General features: G+C 34.7%; 1 protein-coding gene across 7 annotated transcripts in view; it reads left to right on the top strand.

The window, feature by feature from the left end:
• Positions 1-22500, top strand: part of LOC128246972 (protocadherin-18-like) — a 216874-nt gene that overhangs the window by 20514 nt on the left and 173860 nt on the right. For 6 of the 7 annotated variants that reach the window (XR_016244364.1, XM_089363247.1, XM_089363245.1 and 3 more), the window contains one exon: positions 2317-4761. Coding sequence is in view for 5 of the 7 variants with exons in the window: in XM_089363247.1 (XP_089219373.1) it covers positions 2353-4761 (2409 nt within the window). In the remaining 2 variants the exon portion in view is untranslated. Of the gene's footprint in view, positions 1-2316; positions 4762-22500 lie in introns of those variants that run through there. The other variant, XM_089363243.1, reaches the window with a different exon arrangement.

The raw sequence follows: 22500 nt of genomic DNA, 5'->3' as shown, positions 1-22500 counted from the left end.
ATCTGAGGAAGCTATGAGATCCATTGGCCCATAAAGCAAGTACAGAAGAAGAATTTATAGTGGTGTTACATAAATGCTGATGCCCAAGAATAAAAGAGAACAGAAGAAAAAAAAAATTTCAAATTCCTTAGATAAGTTGTAAATTTATTTAATCTTAAGTTGTTTAAAATTAATTTTCTATTGCATTTTGTGAAAAATAATGTCATTGGGTACAGGTTTGAATTAATCACTGGTTCAGTCAATACCTTTCAAATAGCGAAAGTGACAAGGGAGTGTCTGTAACTTGGGGCAGAACAAGTTACAGAACAAGCAAAAAATTTTCTTCCAAAAGTAACCTTGTGATTTTCATTCTGTAATATTCTGTAATATTCATTCTGTAATCAAAGGCAAGGTGGTAAATTGGCACAATTGTTAGCATGCTGAGTTCAAATTCTCCTGAGGCTGACTGTGCCTTTTATGCTTTCAGGGTCATTTAACTAAGGACCACTTGATTATTGGCATCATTGTAATTGACTTAACAACCTCCTCCAAAATTGCTGACCTAGTGTCAAAATTAGAAACTGATATCAATATTAAAGGCTTCCAGACTGCATCAATTTTATACAGTGTGAAAGCATCATAAAATAGTATATATATATATATCAACAATATAAAAGATGCATAACTCAGTGGCTAGAGCATTGGGATCACAATCATGAGGTAGTGAGTTCGATTCCCAGACCAAGATGTGTGTTATGTTCTTGAACAAGACATTTTATTTCCCATTGCTCCAGTTTACTCACCCGTAGAAACGAGTTGCAATGTCAATGGTGCCAAGCTGCATTGGCCTTTGCCTTTCCCTTGGATAACATCAGTGGCAATGGAGAGGCTGATATGCATGGGCGACTGCTGGTCTTCCATAAACAACCTTGCCCAGCCTTGTGCTTCAGAGAGGAACTTTGTGGATGCAATCCCATGGTCATTCATTACTCTTTATCAATAATATACATGTCTATCAAATTGGATAGCCAGATACTATTTCAGTTCGATTGTGTATCACCTTGAGCAAGTATCTTATACAATAACACAGCTCTGGGTCAACCAATGTCTTATGAGTGAATTTCACAAATAAAAAGTGAGTGGAAATCCATTGTGTGCGTGTGTGTGTGTTTGTGTGTTTGTGTGTGTGCACACGCGCACACATATACTACTACTACTACTACTACTACTACTACTACTACTGGCACTCCATCGGTTATGACGATGAGGGTTCCAGTTGATCCGATCAACAGAACAGCCAGCTCATAAAATGAATGTGCATGTGGCGGAGCACTCCACAAACACGTGTACCTTCAACGTAGTTCTCAGGGAGATTCAGCATGTTGCAATGGACCCAAATCAAACTGTTTTAAATAATAAAAAACACACACATATGTATTTACACACACATATTTATACATATCTATATTTATCTATCTATATCTATATGTGTTGTGTGTGTGGGGGGTGTATGTATGTGTGTATGTTTGTATGTATCTGTGTTTGTAGTGGCTTGTCTAAACTCTCATACCTTAGCAGTTCCACAAAAGAGACCAATTCAAAATGTACCAGACTTTAAAAAAAATGAAAAGAAAACGAAAGTAAAAAACTGCAATCGATTTGTTCAATAGAATTCTTCAAGGTTGTCCCTCAGCATTGCCACAATTCTATAACTGAAACAAAGCACAAGGTAAAAGATATGCTTTGACATCTGCAAAGATGTGAGAAACTTTTGGTTTAGTGGATATATTTAGCACTGACATGGGCAAAATGTGGTATGTAGACTTTGTGTTGCCCTTTATGGCTTTTTGTATGGCATATGTTATGTCATCCTCATCATCAGCAATTAATGTCCACTTTTCCATGCTTGTATAGATTAGACAGAATGTGTTGAGGCAGATTTTTGCAGCCAGATTCCCTTCCTGTCACCATCCTCACTTGTTTCCAAGTAGGGTAAAATTTTCCCATAGCTAGACATGTTTTCACAGAAGAGTGGAAGTGAACAACATTGCTTGTATGTTGGTGATGCTCATGTCGAGAGAGAGGTACACACAAACCCCTACCCCACCCCACATATATATATTTATGCATATACATATATATGTATGACATAAAAACAATGACAATATTGATGTTGATGACAATATAGACAGTGATGATGACAAATATCATTTAAATTTAAATGTATAAAATCTTTAGTATAATTATTATTATTATTATTATTATTATTATTATTATTATTATTATTATTATTTGTAACAAAAAAATCAAATACAAAACTATTTTCTTTCATTTCAGATTTTCTCACTGGATTGGATTTTTACATTAAGAAATATGAAGATACATACATATATATTCCTCTTCCTTCCAAATCTCTCCTTGTGCATAGATATCACTTATCAAGTAGAGGAAGGGCAAAGACCTGATACATATATTGGAAATATCGCTGCAGACATACAGTTGGAAAACATACCTTTAAAAGACCGTGCATTAATTTGGTTCAGTCAACTAAAAGAGGGTGTTAATGACACATTATGGTTATTTAATGTCTCAAGAACTGGGAAACTTTACACAGCCCAACAACTAGATACTGAAGCTCTTTGCAAATACAATACTGAATGCTTCAGGACAGTTGACATTGCTGTTCAAAATAAGGAATCATTTGTAAAAATTCTTGAAATCAAAGTTATATTAAAAGACGTCAATGATCACCGTCCAGAGTTCCCTGAGGATCATGTAAAGATAGAATTTTCTGAAGATGATCGCAAAGGGGTAAGACGTTCAATAGCAAATGCCATTGACAAAGATGTTGGAATTCAGAACTCACAAATTGTTTACTGGATGAAGAATGAACACGGACAGCCATTTAGTTTATCTGTGTCCAAGAAAATAGATGGGACAGCTAAACTTGGAATAATTTTGGAGCAAAGACTTGATAGAGAAATGGAAGATAATTATGACATACAGATAGTAGCCAAGGACCAAGGATTTCCTCCAAAACAAACTATTTTAAATGTCCACATTTCCATAACGGATGTTAATGATAATCCACCACGTTTTGCTAAAAATGTTTACAATGTTTCACTCAATAATGGATTTAGGAAAAACAAACCCATTACCATATTATCTGCAACGGATTTAGATAGTGGCGAAAATGGTAAAATATCATATTATTTTGGCTCCAAAACATCTAACAATGCTAAATCATATTTCAAATTAGTTAAAGAAACAGGTGAGATTTTCCTTATCCAAAAGTATTTCTCAGGATCCAAGAAAATGCACAAGTTGTTTATTGAAGCTGTAGATGGGGGTATTCCACCTTTGAGTTCTACAGCAATGGTTTTAGTAAATATCATAAATCAACAAAATAACATACCCAAAATTGAGGTAAAATTTGTTTCCCAATCATCTGGAAACAAATTGACAATATCTGAAGGAATAAAAGTAGGCAGTTTTATAGCCTTTGTTAAGATCATAGATGATGACATTGGTCAGAATGGAGAAGTTGACTGTTTCCTTCATCATGACAAACTTCAACTTCAAAGTTTAGGTAAAATGAAATATAAAGTTATAGTTAAAAGTGAAATTGATAGAGAAACTGAAAGTCACATTGAATTTGATATAACTTGCAAAGATAGAGGTTCTCCTTCATTACAAACTCAGAGTCAATTTTCAATTGAAGTAGTGGATATCAATGATGTAAGGCCTATGTTTACCAAAGATACTTTTAAATTTTTGGCCTATGAAAATGAAAAATCAAACTTCCTTGTTGGATTTATAAATGCCACTGATCCAGACCTGGGACCAGAAAATAAACTCTATTATTCACTCTTCAGTAAGGATCAATATGTTCTTCCATTTGAAATTTCTGATTTTGGATTTATTTCAACAACACAATCTTTAGATCGTGAGCAACAAGAGATCTATAAATTTCAAGTTTCTGTAAAAGACAGTGGAATACCACCGTTAAACAACACTGCAAATGTTATTGTTAAAGTCATGGATGAGAATGACAACGTACCATACTTTACTTTCCCTAGTGTTAACCCCTTCAGTCTAGATGTCCACTATCATCCACAAATTAACAAAGACATCACAGTACTAAGAGCCTCTGACAGAGACAGTCATGTGAATGCTTTCCTGACATATGAAATTGTCAAAGGCAATGACAAACAGTTGTTTAATGTAAACCCACATTCTGGAGTATTGTCTTTCTCTCGTCCAGTTTACCAAAATGATGCTGGCTCATATGACCTTGGTTTTGTGGTCAGAGACAGTGGGACTCCAGTATTATCAGCAACCACTACAGTATTTCTGACTCTAACAGTCAGCAACAGCACTTCTCAGCTTTACACAGCTCAACACACTGAGTCAGATGATATGATACATATCAGTTTAGTAGTAATAATTGTAATAGCTGCTGTGATAATATCTACAGCTATTGTAGTTTCTATAATAGTCTGTATTGTTCAAAGACAGAATCAAAGAGAGGTCCAGTACGGTTACCGGATTGATGCAAACAATGATTTAGTTGGAGAACGAAGGCCATCAGAATATATATGCGAACCTATTTCCCCAAAATATGACATTCCATTTACTATAGTAGGAGACCAAGTTAGTAATAGAAACTGTCAAATTACAGTACCCAAAAGGGAAACCCATTCAGGATATAAATCAGAACCTAATCTAGAAGGTTCTGCTTCTGGATTTCAAATGCAGACCATAACAAAAGGAGATAGTCAGGTAAATAATTTGAATATATTGTTATTTTTGATCAAAAGATTATGACAGCAAAATATAACAATCATTATTATTTTACCAATAACAAAAAAAAAAAAAACACAGAAAACAAAACAAAAATACCTTAATTCATAATGGAACCAACCTGTTGTGTTTTTAGATCTCTTGTTAGTCATTCCATGAGTAGAAATTAAATATTGAAAGAAATTTACCTTAAGATAATTTATGGAATAAATAGAGTCAATGAATTATAAAGTAAAATGAATATTGTATCGATAATTTCATTTCTGGACACCAGAAGTCTATTCTAAATGAACTGAAATGTTGCAGGCTGGCTCCATTTTTCTTTATATTATTGGTTATCTAGAATTATGTTGAAAGATTTTATTCTAAATGATTATATATATGGATATGTGTGCTTGTGTATGTGTGTCTTCTGTGTGTGTGTGTATGTGTGTGTGTGTGTGTGTGTGTGCATATACATATATATATATATATATACACATACACATATATGTATATGTATATGTATGTACATATGTATACACACACACACATGTATATATGTGTATATATATGCATATATGTATATATATATATATATATATATATATATATATATATATATATATATATTTACGGAGATGTACTTGCATAGCAAGTGACCTGATCTGAGATCATGTGCTGGAACAAAAACAATAGCAGCATGGACGGTGTTTATAAGCCGTCACACAAAAGCCGTTAGATTCACTTCAACACTTAGATTTAATTTGCCAAAATATTTTCATCGCTTTGAAACTCCGACGAAAATATTTTGGCAAATTAAATTTAAATGTTGAAATGAATCTAATGGTTTTTGTGTGTTTCTTAAATGGCTTATAAACACCTTCCATGCTGCAATTGTATATATATATAAATATAGTTGAAATTTACAGAAAGACAAAAGATGAAGACAGGTGTATAAACAATAAGCAGGTGTATTAGTTTGACACTCGGTAAGGTGAGAAAGTCTTTGAGATTTTGAGCCTACACTCTTCAACAGAAAGGAACACAAGGAAATAAACAGAGAGAGAATTAAAAAATAAAGAGAGATTAAAAAAACTTCGGAAGTTAGTGGTCAATCATGGTGACTGGTTGGACAAAGGTAGTTAGACAGGAGAGCTAGGAAGAGGGAGAGATAATAAAGTACTGGTGATCCCAAACTGAAGGTGCATGTGCGTGTGTGTATGTGGGTGTGTGTAAGTGCATGCGTATGGATAGGGGCTGGTGACTTTGACACGTGAATGTGTGTGTAAGCGTGTGTGTCTGTAATGTGTGGGTGTGTGGATGATGGCGTGGGTGCTGGGAAGTGGTCAGTGCTAGTGTGTGCAAAGTGATGTGGGGTGGTGTGATGTGGGGTGTGGTGTGGTGGTGTGTGGTTGAGGTGTGGGTTTGTGGTGAGGATGTGGGGGTGGGGTGAGGAGGTGAAGGAAGGGGTGGAGTAAGTGGGAGTAGGATTTGTAGGGGTAGGGTGGACGAAGGAGTATCAATGAAGGGAGAAGGTGGGTAGGAGTGAAGAGTAGCAGTAGGTGTCAGATGAAGAGAGGAGAGGAGGGGAGTCAGAGGTGGAGGGGAGTCAGAGGGGGAGGGGAGGGGAGTCAGAGGGGAGGGAGGGGAGGGGAGTCAGATGGGGAGGGGAGGGGAGTCGAGCCCATGTGGCACAAAGTAGCAAAGAGAGAAGATTAATTCCTGCTCACGGCAAAGGCGGGAGTCTGGATGACCCCTGTGCAAAGACAATCCAAACACAGATAGGTGTTGTAATGAATAACCAGTAGAGTAGAAATGGTGCAAGACCAGGGTGTCATTGCTGAATCTGATATCTCGAAGGTGCTCCATGCAATGGTCAACCAAACAGCATCCTGTTTGACCGATGTACAGAGAAGGATAGAAAGAGCAGGAGATGCAGTAAATGACATTGCTAGAAGTGCAGGTAAAGGAGTCAGTGATATGATAGGGATGATGATGGGTGCTTGTGAGGATGGTGGTGTTGGAGAGGTAGGGGAAAGTGCAGCAGCATAGGTGGGAGTAGGGGAACAAGCCCAGTTGGGAATTGGGGTTAAGGAAGAAACCATGGATCAGGAGGTCACGTAGGTTGTAGGCTTGTTTGAAGGAAGGAAGGAATTGGTTGGGGACGATTTGCAAAGAGAAGGACTCAGACTGGAGTTGCCGGAAGGCTCGGAGAATGGTGCATTGGAGAGGCAGGGTGGAGAGGTGGTAGGTGAGGGGAAACAGGAGACGGGAAATGGCAGAGCTGGTGCGAGGAGAGAGAGCAGAGTCACGGTCCACGGAACATGCTCTGGCAAGGGTGGTGTGGATAGTGGTGAGGGGATATCTACGAAGTATGAAGTGGCAAGCCATGAGTTAAGACTGAGTCAAATTCATGGCTGTCACTGCAGATATATATGTATGTATATATACACATATATATACATTCACATATACATCCACACATATGTTTGGTGTATGATGAATATATGCATGTGTACATTGAGTGTCTAAATGTGTATATATGTGTACATATGTTTACAGTGTGTGTGTGTGTGTGTGTGTGTGTGTGTGTGTGTGTGTGTGTGTGTGTGTGTGTGTGTGTGTGTGTGTGTGTGTACATGTGTGTGTGTAGATGTGTAGTTGTATAGATGTGTATGTATATGCATACATATCAGTGGTTTCCATCCAGCAAAATTTTGGATGCTATCAATATTTTATTAAAGAAAGACTTCTGTATTAAGTATCATTTCGTTTATCAAAATAATATATATGATATATATGATATATTCCAGGGAGCAGGTGTAAGATAATAACTGCAATAATTATATATATATATATATATATATATATATATATATATATATATATATATAATTATATATATATATATAATTATATATATAGACACACATACACACACGCTCATACATATATAAGCCAGTGGCTAAGAAGTATGAAATTTATGAATGACATGAATAGATTCGGGGCGTATTTCTATGAAAATTTTGTTAATGGATAAAATGTCTTCAAATATTTCTGAAGCGGAATGTTCTGTCTCTCCAACCAATGTCTTAAAGAGCCTTCTGGTTTTGAATGATGGATGTAATATATATTTTTAATGTTTGTGTAGTTATGAAGTTCACTTCTGAACAATTTGATTTAGAGTTCAATTACATTGTGCAGCACCTTGGGCAAATCTCTACTATGTTTATAGATGAACCAAAGCCTTATGTTTACTTTCAGGAGACAGAAACTGTTAAAATATATAAACTGTTAAAATAGTATATCTTTTATACCAAACACCTGATGAGACACAGACTGCATTGATTAATGCGACACAACTTGCTGCACAGTATCCTACCCATAAGGGACAGCTGCAGGATGGGTTGAAACAATCATCACATAGAATATTGATTTCTACCAAACCTATTGTCTGTTTCCTTCATGAATTATATATATACACATTCATACCTACATATACAGGGTGATTCAAAGTCTCCATACATAGGAATAATTAATTTTTTCATAAGAATAAGAAACAGTTTATAAGATCCCCTAGATCTCCTGATCTGGTCCCTCTTGATTTCTATCTTGGGAACATTTGAAAGGCATGGTGTATCGTGGAAAGATAAAAGACATAAATCATTTGAATGAATGCATCACCAACCCATTTGCACACGTACCACCAGATGTGCTATTATGAGTTCACAATGAGTGGGGTAAACACATTGCAGTGTATATTCAAAACAATGGTCACTATAAAAAAAAACAAAAAAAAACTGTTCTTATAAATTGTTTCTTATAAAAAGATAAATTGTTCCTATGTATGGCAAACCCTATGCCAGTTTCACATAACCAGCCCCAGCCCATTCAAAAGTACCTTAGATCATGGGTGACCTGCTGTGCTTGAGGAGACCTATTGAGTCAAATACATCAAAATCAAAATGAAAATCAAATGGAAATTGTAGTTGTGATACCTGTGCCAGTGGCATGTAAAAAGCACCAACCGATCGTGGCAATTACCAGTCTCCTCAGGCCCCTGTGCCGGTGGCACGGAAAAAGCACCCACTACACTCACGGAGTGGTTGGTGTTAGGAAGGGCATCCAGCTGTAGAAACACTGCCAGAGCAGACTGGAGCCTGGTGCAGCTTCCTGGCTTTCCAGTCCCCAGTCGAACCATCCAACCCATGCTAGCATGGAAAACGGACTTTAAACGATGATGATGATATATATATATATATATATATATATATATATATATGCACACACATACATATATATATATATATATACATATACATAAGTACATACACACATACATGCATATATAAATCTATATCTATCTATCTGTATCTATGTGTACATATATATTTTGGGTCTCATGGAGGCGATAAAAAGTGGCTGAGACTTTTGGCAACATGTTGTGCTTGAGAAGACTTGTCAAGCCAACTGATAGTTGTGGCCATTTCCAGAGTCATGTAAATGGCACCCATACTGGTGACACATGAAAAGCACCCATTAGACTCTTGAAGTGGCTGGAAGTGTATCCAGCTGTAGAAACCATGTCAAATAGAATTAATTAACTAGAGGTAAAAAAAAAAGCAGCTTTGATTGAAATATATGTCTGCACAACAAAATTTGACTTGTTTGTGTACACTTGGACATGGAAAGACTTTTGCTATGGAAATTATCTATGAAGACATTAAAACCATGATGACATTGTATGTGAGTGCATGCATGCGCACACGCTTGTGTGTGTGTGTGTGCATATGTGCAAAGATATTGACTCCTGAAGGCTTTGCTTGTCAGCTGCTGAGCTAAATATTGATATGATGTTTAGTTTCTTTATTGACATAATGACTGGCTCTCTGTGATTTAAAAATCTGTGGGCTAAAAAAAAACTTTATTTGAAAAATAGATGGGATTGATAATTGGAAGAGCATCTGGCTGTAAAAATCCTGCCTCAAATAACTCCACATCCAATCCATGCTAGTATGAAAAGATGGGCATAAATGGAACAAATAATGATAACTGTCTGGAATTTACAGAACAAGAATGTACACTTACTTGAACCCTCCCCTCTCTATGGAGCATAATCCATCGTTGACTTCTCTGTTCTCAACTCTGAGACTGTCCTTCTCATTTCATCTATGAAGGTAGGACTTTGTCTCCTCAGGCTTGTTGGTTTTGAAATGTCATTGATGCTTGTGCAACTTTGCAATTTTCAAGGTAGGAGTGTTGGCCCTACCCAAACCCATTCTTACCTCAGGGAAGGCCCAGCTAAGAGCCACTGGTATAGCTCTCAGTGTCACTGAGGCACACAAATCACAGCACTTCAACAAGAGCTGGACTTTGTGGTGGAACAAGAACGTATAGTGTTTGTTATTACTTGAATTTCATGCTGTTTATTGCAAATAGCTCTATGTTTATTTTGTACAGAAGTGAATGATGATTGCATGTATTAAAAATTTTTGGCCATTTATATATTACAAAATTGTAAATAACTGATAACTGTCATAGATGAAAGATTGGTGTTTCTAATACTTTGTAATCATGATCATTTCATCTGTGAGGACAAACACTCTAAGATCTGGCCTCTTTAAATTCTTCATATGTTTACCATTAGCAGTACGGACATAAATGATGTTATATTTTAGCTGAAAATATCCAGATTTCAGTTGTTGTTTAACCCCTGGTCAAAGCGGTTTTGATGTAAGAAATCGCAATCGATGTTCTCCAGAAATAGTTGAATAGAAATGGATATATTGTTAGGAAAACCATTAGTGGACAACAGGCAAAAATATGTAAGAATAACAAGCGACTGCAAAAAACATCATGAGATTTAGCTAAAACTCATGTAGTGTGAGGGCTGCTCTCACTCATTGGAGATAGAATCATACAATTTATATGGTCATGACCATAAGATGGAAAACACTATCATCGTTTTATTTTATTGATGTAGAAAGTATAAAAAGCAAAGTTAGTCATTGTCTTAGTTTTCTATGATAATTTCAGTCAGTCTAGAATATCTTCATAGGAATATGTACTCAACGTCAGTATTTAGCTTAGGTTTAGTAATGTTAAATGAGTTTCAGTACTTCATTTTATCAACCTCAGAAGGATGAAAAGCAAAGCCAAATTTAATTTTATAGGAATATTAAATTAACCCCCAGTGTTTGATTCATATTTATTTTAGTGACCTTGGTGTAGGAAACATGTTTCTTGCAAACCAAATCTGTGATTTGGTTTCGCATTTTCTTTTTGTCTCTCTTACATTTGAAAGTGTTTTGAGTAATAGTGTGAATATGACAAAGTGCATTCCTCCCTGCCACACTTCCTGAAATTAGGAGGTTTGATTACTTATTGAGGGATACTTTTGATCAGGAGAGTCATCAATTGACATTAATTATGGATTAATATTTCGTCCATCTTTATATTCTGAATTCAAATTCTACCAAGGCCGACTTTGCCTTTCATCCTTTTGGAGACAATAAAATAAGTACCAGCAGAGTACTGGGGTCAATATAATTGACTTATTCCCTCCCTCGAAATTGGTGGCCTTGTGCCAAAATTTGAAACAAATATAAGCGAAATAAATAATCGAAATCTGCATCTTCTGGATTTTTTTTCTCCTCCACCATCCCATCATTTTAATATCCATGTTTTCCATTGCTGGCATGGGTTGTTGACATATTGCCACAATTCTTCATCCTGGTCATCTCATATATGAGAATAACTACTCAAGAGATCTATCCCTCACCAATCTTCCTATGTTTTCCATCAACAGCACAAAAACAAAAAGAATAACCAGAGGAAATCCAAGCTCTGGCTTTTGTTTAACCCCAACTAGGTCTTTATCAAACAGACTAATAATTAAAGATAGTTCAATTCTGATTATTCCATATTTTTAAAGGTATCCAGGATTCTGTTAATTCGCTTTAAAGATGGGTGATTTGGTTTAAGGGTGATTTGGTTCACTATTTCTAGCTAGTTAATTTTTTTATTTTGTCTCTATTAATACGGAGCTATGAAGTGAATTGTGGTGAGAGGCAAGATAAAAATAAAATAAACTTTAGCAAAATGATTATATTAGGCAGTAGTGTCTTACTGATTTTTCCCTACAGCAAATATCTAATACAACTAGCATGAAAGCTAGTGTAATACATACATACATACATACATACATACACACACGCACATACATAAATAATAAATCTATACACACATATACACATGATATGCACATACACACAACACACACACACAATACGCACGCACAGATAGATAAATAAATAAATAGACAGACAAACAGATAGATGGATGGATATATACATATATACATACGTACATACATACATATATATATATATATATATATATATATATATATATATATACATATACATACATATATATGTTTGTGTATATTTGTGTATGTGTATGTATCTGTGTCTGTCTAAGTGATTAATCAATTGGGCTATTGTCAACAGCTTGTAAATTCAAGATGATGCAAGGTTATGGGTTACTCTTATCAAAAAGAATAGAAATCTGATAAGAGTGGCAACTGATAGAACTAAACTGATATAACCATTTCAGCACTAAAATAATAGTTTTAAAGTATCTAGTCATATTATTTTACTTCACCAAATCATATTTTCCTAGGTTTGCCCTTCCACACCCTTTAGTAACTTCAAGAGTTGCTAAAAAGAATCACAAGAGTATTACTTTCATTCTATTGACTCTCCAAAACCTGGTTTTTGACAAATCTAAAGACATGTTCTATTCATTCATATACATTTAGTGTTTGTGAAAACTGGGTCTTTGGATTTTTATACCTAATAGTTATGAATAGAAATCTTAAAAACATGTTTCACTGGCACTCCGTCGGTTACTACAATGTGGGTTCTAATTAATCTAATCCATGAAACAACCTGCTCATGAAATTAATATGCAAGTGGCTGAGCACTCCACATACACACATACCCTTAATGTAGTTCTCAGGGAGATTCAGTGTGACACCGACTGTGACAAGGCTGGACCTTTGAATTACAGGTACTACTCATTTTTACAGCTGAGTGGACTGGAGCAATATGAAAAAAAGAGTCTTGCTCAAAGATACAATGCACCACTGAGAATTGAACTCACGACTTTATGATCATGAGCTAAATACCCTAACCACTAAGCCATGCACCTTCAACGCATGTTTCACAAGAGATATGAAAGCCTAGTCATTGCACATATCTAGTACTCAATCAGTTACTTCTTACCAAGGTTAACAATCAATTTATTTTGCTGTCTTTACTGTGGAACAACCTACAACCAAAGGAGTCTTAACCTTTGGAAATTCCCAGCCTCTGTCTCACAAATCAATGACATCCAAAAACTGCATCCCAAAGTTGTTTAAGACACAAATGTATTCAGATATCTGGGTCAGAGCTCCTACTATGCACACAAACTCACAGATATTTTAGATTGCTTTAAAAAAACCAAAAGATATTTGATTAATTTACAAAATATCACCCTCTAACATACTGCAGCAAACAATATTTCACCAAAGCGCTGTGTCTTGTCTCTAATTACTCTACAGTAATAGAAGATGAATAACTGTCCCTTTAGCAGTAAACTGATTTACTTATAACTTAGCCAGCTGTGGACCTCAGGGAGTTTAGTGGAGTTAAAAATCACACATATCTTTTGCAATGTAATTGGTTGAATGACAACATCTTAAAAATTTGCTAACAAAAGCAAAATTAGTGACATTTATATTTATATATATAACTCTGTGTGTATGTGTGTGTGTGTGTGTGTTGATATGTATTTATTTCTTTATGAAATAAATTTGTGTTCATGTGCAGACATGACTGTGATTGAGAAGCTTACTTGTCAACTACATAATTTCGAGTTCAATCCCCTGGTGTCAGACTTTGAGAAAATTTCTTCTATTTCTGCTTCAGACTATTCAAAGCCTTGTGAGTGGATTTGGTATATAGAACTTAAAGGAAGCCCTTCATATATATCCTCATCATCATTATCATCGTTTAACGTCCATTTTCCATGCTGGCATGGGTTGGATGGTTTGATTGAGGTCTGGAAAACCAATATATATAAAATATAAAGGAAAAATTTTGTTGCACTATTTGTGACTGAAGATGTCAAAGCCTCTATATAAAATGTGAGTGTGTGTGTGTACATGTATGCATTTATGTATGTATGCATGCATGTGTGTGTATATATGCATGTATGTATTCATGTATGTATGTGTGTGTATATATGTATGCATGTATGTATGTATGTGTTAGTGTCTTGACAGTGCATGATAGTTCAAAATTAGCGTCACCACCATATATGCAGTGCCCTTCATTTCCAGTCGTCTGTAAAGGACATATTTGGCCTTGAGAAATATTACTTGACTTGGAAACAAGTGGTGGTTGGTAGCAGGAAGGGCATATGGCCGTAAAAGAAAAATCTGCAGCCACAAATTCCATCCGAACCTTGTGAGCATGGAAAAGGGGACCTTAATTGATGATGATCATAATGTTGATGTTAAAGACACAGGCATGTTCATATAGATAAGAAGATTACTTGAGACTTGAGAAGCATGTAGTTTGAGGTTTGTTCCCTCTGCATGGATATTGTCAGCTGGTGTCTTCTATTATAAATTGACCTTGCAAGTGATATTTGGCAGATAGAAACTGTAAGAAACATATTCATTTCAGCAACAATATCCTAAAACCATTTCATTATTGTTGTACATGTAAGATCCTTACCCTGCTTCTCTCTCTTCTCTCTCTGACACCTGAAGCATTTCTCACCCCCACCATTTTAATCACTCTCCCCATCTATTGTGTGGTGTTCATATTGCATAATTGTTTAAACATTCTATTCCATGACACTTCTATGTAGTAATGTGAGTTTAGTAATGCAAAAGCGACTATATTTGATGACATAAATGAGGTGTACACCACTTTCAGCTGCACATATTCAGACAAAAATGTTTTTAATGCATTACAGCTTATAGGAGGCCAAAATTCATATATAGAATCTGGAATGATATTTTAAAAAAGTGCATCCTATATGCTCTCAATATAGTAATGATTTTTTACAAAATCTCTCCAACTTCATGAATATTGAAAAAAAAAAGTTCCATGGATTAATGTATTTCATTAGAAACATGATAAAAAAATGGTCAAGTGTAATACAAAGTCTACAAATAAAAACAGGCACACATCAAAAGCTTAATAAATACACTTGATATTAATGATTAGTGGTCGTGGGTCACTTAGCTTAATGGAATAGAGCTCTTAACTGGAGCTTAAGAGGTATGGAGTTTGACCCTCTCTAGTGGCTTGCTGGCCACATTTCTTAAAGGTGGTTTGTTAGCCTGCTGGGAAAAATGTTTAGCAGCAGTTTGTTCATCTTTGTGTTCTGGGTTCAAATACTGGCAGGTTGACTTTGCCTTTCATCCTTAGAAGGTCAATAAAATAAGTACCAGTTGAGCACTGGGGTTAATTTAATTAACTTAGCTTCTTCCCTGAAATAGCTGGCTTTGTGCCAAAATCTGAAACCAACGTTAATGATTGGTGGAAAAGTGATTTTATAGAGAAAAGTAATTTTTGTTGCCACTTCAACATGGTTGTTCCATTTGAACTGACATTACTACTATTTTCTTAACCCCAAGAGGACACCTCCTCTAGTGGGTTATCAAGGCAATCTGCACCTGATATATATTGCAAGCAGGGGAGTGAACCCCTACCACCTTCTAGTGACTTGATAGAAACACCAGATCAGTTGGTTTCGAGCTATTTTTGCTCATCCTCACTGGTGGACACCTGCTTGCTAGGAGATAGTAGGGGGTTGCTCTCCCTACTTGCAATATATATTGGGTGCAGATTGCATCAATATCAAGCTAGAAGAAGCGTTCTCTTGGGGTTAAAAAAATGGTAGTAACATCAGTTCATACAGAACAGCCATGCTGAAGTGGTGACAAACATTACTTTTCAGTATAGTTACTACTTTCATTTCTTATAATTTTATATAGGCTTACAACGCATACAGTCACATAGATGTTGGTATTTACGCATAAGATATGATAAACAGGTTCATGGTTCTTTTGGATAATAGTGTTTATGAACAAAATATTGATTTCTAACATTGATACAAGGACACAAATTTCAGGGAAAAAATATGGTGAATTTAATCAATTTGAGATGTTTTTTTATTTAATCGACTACAGAAGGATGAAAAACATAGTTAATGTTAGTTATTCATATATATAATTCCATTTGCATCTAGGATGGTTTATAAGAATACTAAATTGGTCCCAGTGCTTGTCTGATATTTTATTTTACCAACCCCAGAAGGTTGAAGGCCACTTGACCACAGCAGGTATGCAGGCAAAAATAATGTGTCAACCTTGATGGAAATGAAAAAGAAATCAAGTTAGCATCAATTTAGTGAGGTTTTATTTTGATCAAACATCTACAAAAGACAAACTTTTTTCCTACATTGGTTACTGAGCCAATAAGGGAGCCCCTAGAAGGCTGCTTGACCTACTTGAAATAGAAACCAAATCTCCCTCAAGTAACATCCTACATTTTAGAAAAGGACCCGTAATATGTGATCTTGGTAGATACATTGTGTCTGAAAACGAAGAAGATGTGATGGGCATGACTGGAGTGTCCTTTGATCATAGGTTTGCTTCTGCTCGGCCAGGTCTGATATTTAAATAAACAACAACTACAAATTTGTCTACAAATGTACATACACAACATAACAAAAACTGCATCATAACAACTGGCTTTCCTCTTCAGAGAGCTAGAAAATATTTCAGTCCACAACTACCAACCCTCTACATAAAACCAAGTTGTAACCTAATTTGGAGTACCACTTCCACATCCAGATTGGTGCAGTAGTAACACACATAGACATCCAAGACCACATTCCAAAAAAAAAAGAACACTCAACTGATTGGCACAAAGTTGCTGGCCAACATACATTGCATCAACTACTGACCTGTAAACATTATGTTTCTCGTTCTACTTTTTCTTGTGATACTATAGAGCCTCAGTCCTTGGCTGTGGAGGCACATGGTTTTGTGGTTAGGGTGTTGAACTTGTGATTGTAAGGTTGCAGCTTTGATTCCTGGACCAGGCAATACATTATGTACTTGAGCAAAACTCTTCGTTTCACATTGCTCCAGTCCACTCAGCTGGCAAAAATGAGTAATCCTGCAAGGACTGGTATCCAGTCTAAGTAGGGAATATATATGCCACGAAACTGGGAAACCAGCCCTTATGAATCAGTATGACTTGAAAGGGTAACTTTGCTAACTTAACTTTTCTTTTCTCATCACTCACATTGTGTTCTCCCAGGTCCTGCTCTAACCCCTATGCCAAATTCTTCTCCCTTAGAACTTTATCCCTCTGGAACCCTTTCTTTACAAGTGTGTTTTTCCTTATTTTTTTTCCAGCTGTTGTTCAGCAACAGCTTAAGAGAAATATTAATGGCTCAATCTTACCAACTTTGAAGAGTTTGTGAAACCCATGGTAACAGCTAATAATGTAACTGCAGTAGAGGAACTGGCCCTCCATCCCAGGCAATGCTTTTATGAGACTGACACTAATTGGGCAGTTGTATAAGTGTGTATAGATTTGAGGGCCTGGGGTGAGGACAGAAAATTCATTACTCTGTCGCTGAGGAGTAATGTGTCATTTCCTTTTCCTTTCCTTTTTGTAGTTTCAGCTCAGAGCTGTGGCCATGTTGGGGCACCGCCATTTTGCTACACTGTTATTACTGAGAGCCTCCTTTAATATGTGGCACTTGCTACTCTCATTTGCACCTCTTGCCATGAAGTAGGTTCATCTGGAACTCTCAACAGGAAGAGGTCCAGTTTTGATTTGAAAACATCTACATCCACTTTGTGCAGGTTTCTCAGGCTCTTTGTGAGAATATTAAAAAGCTGTGGGTCCTTGAAACCCAGGCTGTTGCAGTAACTGGTCCTGAAGCACAATGGCGTTGCTGAGATCTTTCGCATTGTGCAGTGTCGACTGGTTCTGGCATTGGTTTAGCTTTCAATGTCAAAATTTGGCACAATTCCTTCCAGGATCTTCCAGATGTACATTGCTACATACCTCTCCCACCATCTGCACTGTCATGTATATATATTCAGAAACAGTTGTAAATAAATGAAGCTAATTATTTGATTCTTGTTCTCCTTTCATTCATTAATTAATGTTCTGTATTCACCCAACACTTTAATCTAAAGCATATGTAACAACTAGTATTAATATCGCTATGGCTAAGTGAAATCATAATATATATATCAAAGGATAGGATAATATATGTATGCATGTATGTATATTTCACAGAAACCAGGTGAAAATGCCTGAGAGCACAGTGTTATAATGTAGTAAATATTACTATATAGTAATGACAGAGTGTATTTAAAAGTATCTATGAAACTTTTTATATCACTTTTGTCAAGCAACTTCGTTTCTTGAACAAACAGTTACACTTAATTTCTGTATAGTTGTGATATATACATCTCTTTCTCTCTCTCTTTCCTTCACTCTCTTCTCTCTTTCTCTCTCACTCCATCTCTGTGTGTGTGTTTATATATATACATATATATATATATATATATATACATATATATATATATATATATATATATATATATATATATATATATATATATATATATATATATACATATATATATATATACACATACATACATACACACACATATATATGTATACATATATATACACATACCACAAACACACACACACATACACATGCACACACATTTAAATAAACATAGATATTCATGTATGCATACATAGACATGTCTGAATACAAGTATAAGCAGTCATACATTTCTAAACAAACAGAAAAAACAGAAACGGTTATAGATTTGTTATAGTCACCATCTGCACTGCTTAATAAAGCTTTGTGGCCAGTTTCATTTAAATGAAAAATAAAAAGAAAAAAACTGAATAAAGACATAATAAGGAAATGCACTCTAAATAACCCATTTAGATCTCTCACTAAACATAATTTCTTTAGTAAATACATGTACTCCATGTTACGTTAATTCATTTCTTACTTTGAATTTAATAGAATTTATTTTATATTTTAATGATTATTATTATTAGTAGTAGTAGTAGTATTTTTTCTCTGCTTTTATATGTTTTGGCCATAGGCAAGCTGCTTTTCTATCAAAGCATTCTCCTTTCGATTTTTATTTTTTTATGGAGATGTATGAGTAGCAATAGAAGAAAGCAATTGGTTTTAAATACATGTATGTATGCATATACACACTCCCAAACACACACACGCACACATACACAACACTCACACAAATATATGTATGTATGCATCTATTTATATACGTATGTGTATGTATATGTATGTTTTATATATATATATATATATATATGTGTGTATGTATATGTATGTACACACATGCATACATATAATACATGTATGTACATGTGTATATATGTATGTATATATATATGTATATATATATGTATATATATATATATATATATATATATATATATATATATATATATATACATATATATACATATATATACATATATATATATATATATATATATATATATATATATATATATATATACATATATATACATATATATACATATATATATATATATATATATATATATATATATATATATATATATATATATATATATATATACATATATGAATACATATATGTACATATATGTACACGTGTGTGTATGTGTGTATATATGTAGGTAAATATATACATGTGTGCATGTATATGGACACAGACACACACACACATAAACACACTCACACAAACTTATATATATATGTGTGTAATGGAAAAATCGAAAAATATTTTTATTTTATTTCTTTTGCACAATGTTTTGTGTATTGAAAATATTAAGTGTTAATGGGTGCATAATTACAATCCACTAAAAATAGTTGTTCTGAGGGGTTCTTTCTCCCAATCTATGTCTCCTTAAATTATATATTTAACCTCAGTGAACCCATTTTAAAATTAAGTTTCAAATATGACTTATTTTTATTGGTTGTTTTTTTTGTGTGTTTTGTTTTATTTTGTTTTTGTTTATGAAATGTTTCTTGTATTTATGATATTGTTTTGTAAGGCATTAACTGCATTATCTCGTCATTATTTTGTTTTGTTTTAAATATAAAGAAGAAATATGGAAATATAAATGGAAACATTTTAATAGAAATTGCATTGTTTATACACACAAACACATAATGTTAGTATGTGTGTATATATGTATATATATATATATACACACACACACAAACGATATATACATATATATATACATATATATGAGTGTGTATATACATATATATAACCTTCAACAAGAGTACCCCACATAGATATATATATACACAGATATATATAATATTTATTTTATTACATTTATTTCATTTACTTAACTATTATTCAAGCATTTAGCAGTTGTCAAGTCAAATAGCTATTATTATTATTATTATTATTATTATTATTATTATTATTATTATTATTATTATTATCATCATCATCATCATTATTATTATTATTATTATTATTATTATTATTATTATTATTATTATTATTATTATTATCAAGCTGATAAGTTGACAGACCCAAGAGATTTTCAGTTAAAATGTCTGGCTGTATTTATTTTGACTGTTGACATTCTGGGTTCAAATTCAACCTTACATTCCTCCAGGGTCAACAAAATAAAGTACCAGTAAAGTAATGGGGTCAATGCTACTGACTAATACTCTTCCTTCAGAATTACTGGCCTTGTGCCAAAATATGAAACCATTAAAGGTGATGAACTGACAGTACAAAATGTTCAGTAGCATTTTCATCCAGCTCTTTAGATTCTGAGTTCAAAACTCATAATGGTCAATTCCTCCTTTCAGGATTGATAAAATAAGTACCAGTTAGTTACTGGGGTAGAAGAGCGATTTTATCAACCAACCCACCTCTAACGAAGATTGCGAGGTTTGTGCCAAAATTTGAAACAATTATTTTAATCATTATAATAAAGCGGTGATAAGGTGCTGAGCTGGCAAAACCGTCAGCATGTCGGGCAAAATGCTTAGCAGTATTTCGTCCATCTTCACTTTCTGAGTTCAAATTCTGCCAAGGTCGACTTTACCTTTCATCCTTTGGGGGTTAATAAAGTAAGAACCAGATGAGAACTGAGGTTAATGTAATCGTCTTATTCCCTCCTCAAAATTGCTGGTCTTGAGCCAAAATTTGAAATCATTATTATAAAGCAGTGAGTTGGCAAAACCATTAGCTCATAGAACAAAATGCTTAGTGGCATGTTTAGAACCAGACAAAATTCCACTAAGCTTTTTGCTCTGAGTTCAAATTCTGCCAAAGTCAACTTAGCCTTTCATCCTTTCAGGGTTGATAAAATAAATACTAGTTGAGCACTGGGGTGGGGTGAGGTCAATGTAATCAACTTACACCTCCCCCAAAATTGCTGGCCTTGTACCAAAAATTGAAACCCTTTATTATTATTATTATCATTATTGAGTGAGAGAGAGCAGTGCATGCCATCAAAGTGACACTGGGGTAAAATATATGAAGCCAAGTATACACATCATGACTACTCGTCTGATAAGGTTACATCAGGCACATGCATCACAACCATATGTGCCTGATATGGTGATCTCATATCAAAATAAATGGTGCATGAACCTGCAGGTGGGACCCAGTTAGAGTTTTCATCAGGTTGAGTAGTCCATCCTGTTCAAATGGTCCCTCAAGAAGGTTTCTTTAAGAATGTTAAGCAAAACAACCAAATTTCCAAAGGTGAATTATCCAAGCCTCAAAGAATTCCTTTCAACACATGGCTATGATGCTCTTCCACTACTTTGGCTTGTGATCAGAGATGCACATATCGTCAGCCACTAAGGGACATGCTCAACTGGTTAAGGTCAAACAACTGGCAAGCAGATATGTGGTATTGAGCAGAATATTTGCTGTAGCCCTTCTTTTATACCAAGACAAAACAATTTGTTATTATTATTATTATTATTGTTGTTGTTATTGTTGTTAATATGAAGGCAGTGAACTACCAGTATGATTAGATCACTCGGTGAAATGCTTAGTAGCATTTCATCCATCTTTATGTTCCCAGATCAAATTCAGCCAAAGTTGACTTTGCCTTTCATCATTGTGGTATTGATAAAATAAGTAGCAGTTGAACCCTGGAGTCGATGTATTAAACTTAACCCCTCTCCTTGAAACTGCTGGCCTTGTGCCAAAATTTTATTATTATTATTATTATTATTATTATTATTATTATTATTATTATTATTGAGTGAGAGAGTAATGCATGCCATCAAAGTAGCACTGGGGTACAAATATACAAAGCCCAATATACCCATCATGACTACCCATCTGCTAAGGGTACACCAGGCACATGCATCACAACCACATGTGCTCAACATGGTGACCTTGAATCAAGATAAGCCGCGCATGATTTTGCAGGTGGGGCCCAATTAGAATTTTCTCCAGGTTGAGTAGCCCACCCTGCTCAAAAGATATCTGAATGAGAGTTGTTTGAAGATTATGAATGAACCACCCATATTACCAGAGGCGAATTATTCAAAACCCCCCAAATTCTTCTCAAAACATGGCTATTACTATTATTATTATTA

This window comes from Octopus bimaculoides, chromosome 14 (assembly GCF_046866305.1).
Source record: "Octopus bimaculoides isolate indiv1 chromosome 14, ASM4686630v1, whole genome shotgun sequence".
Classification (NCBI taxonomy): domain Eukaryota; kingdom Metazoa; phylum Mollusca; class Cephalopoda; order Octopoda; family Octopodidae; genus Octopus; species Octopus bimaculoides.
Note: the sequence above shows the minus strand (reverse complement) of the source record. Positions and strands in the feature narration are given on the sequence as shown.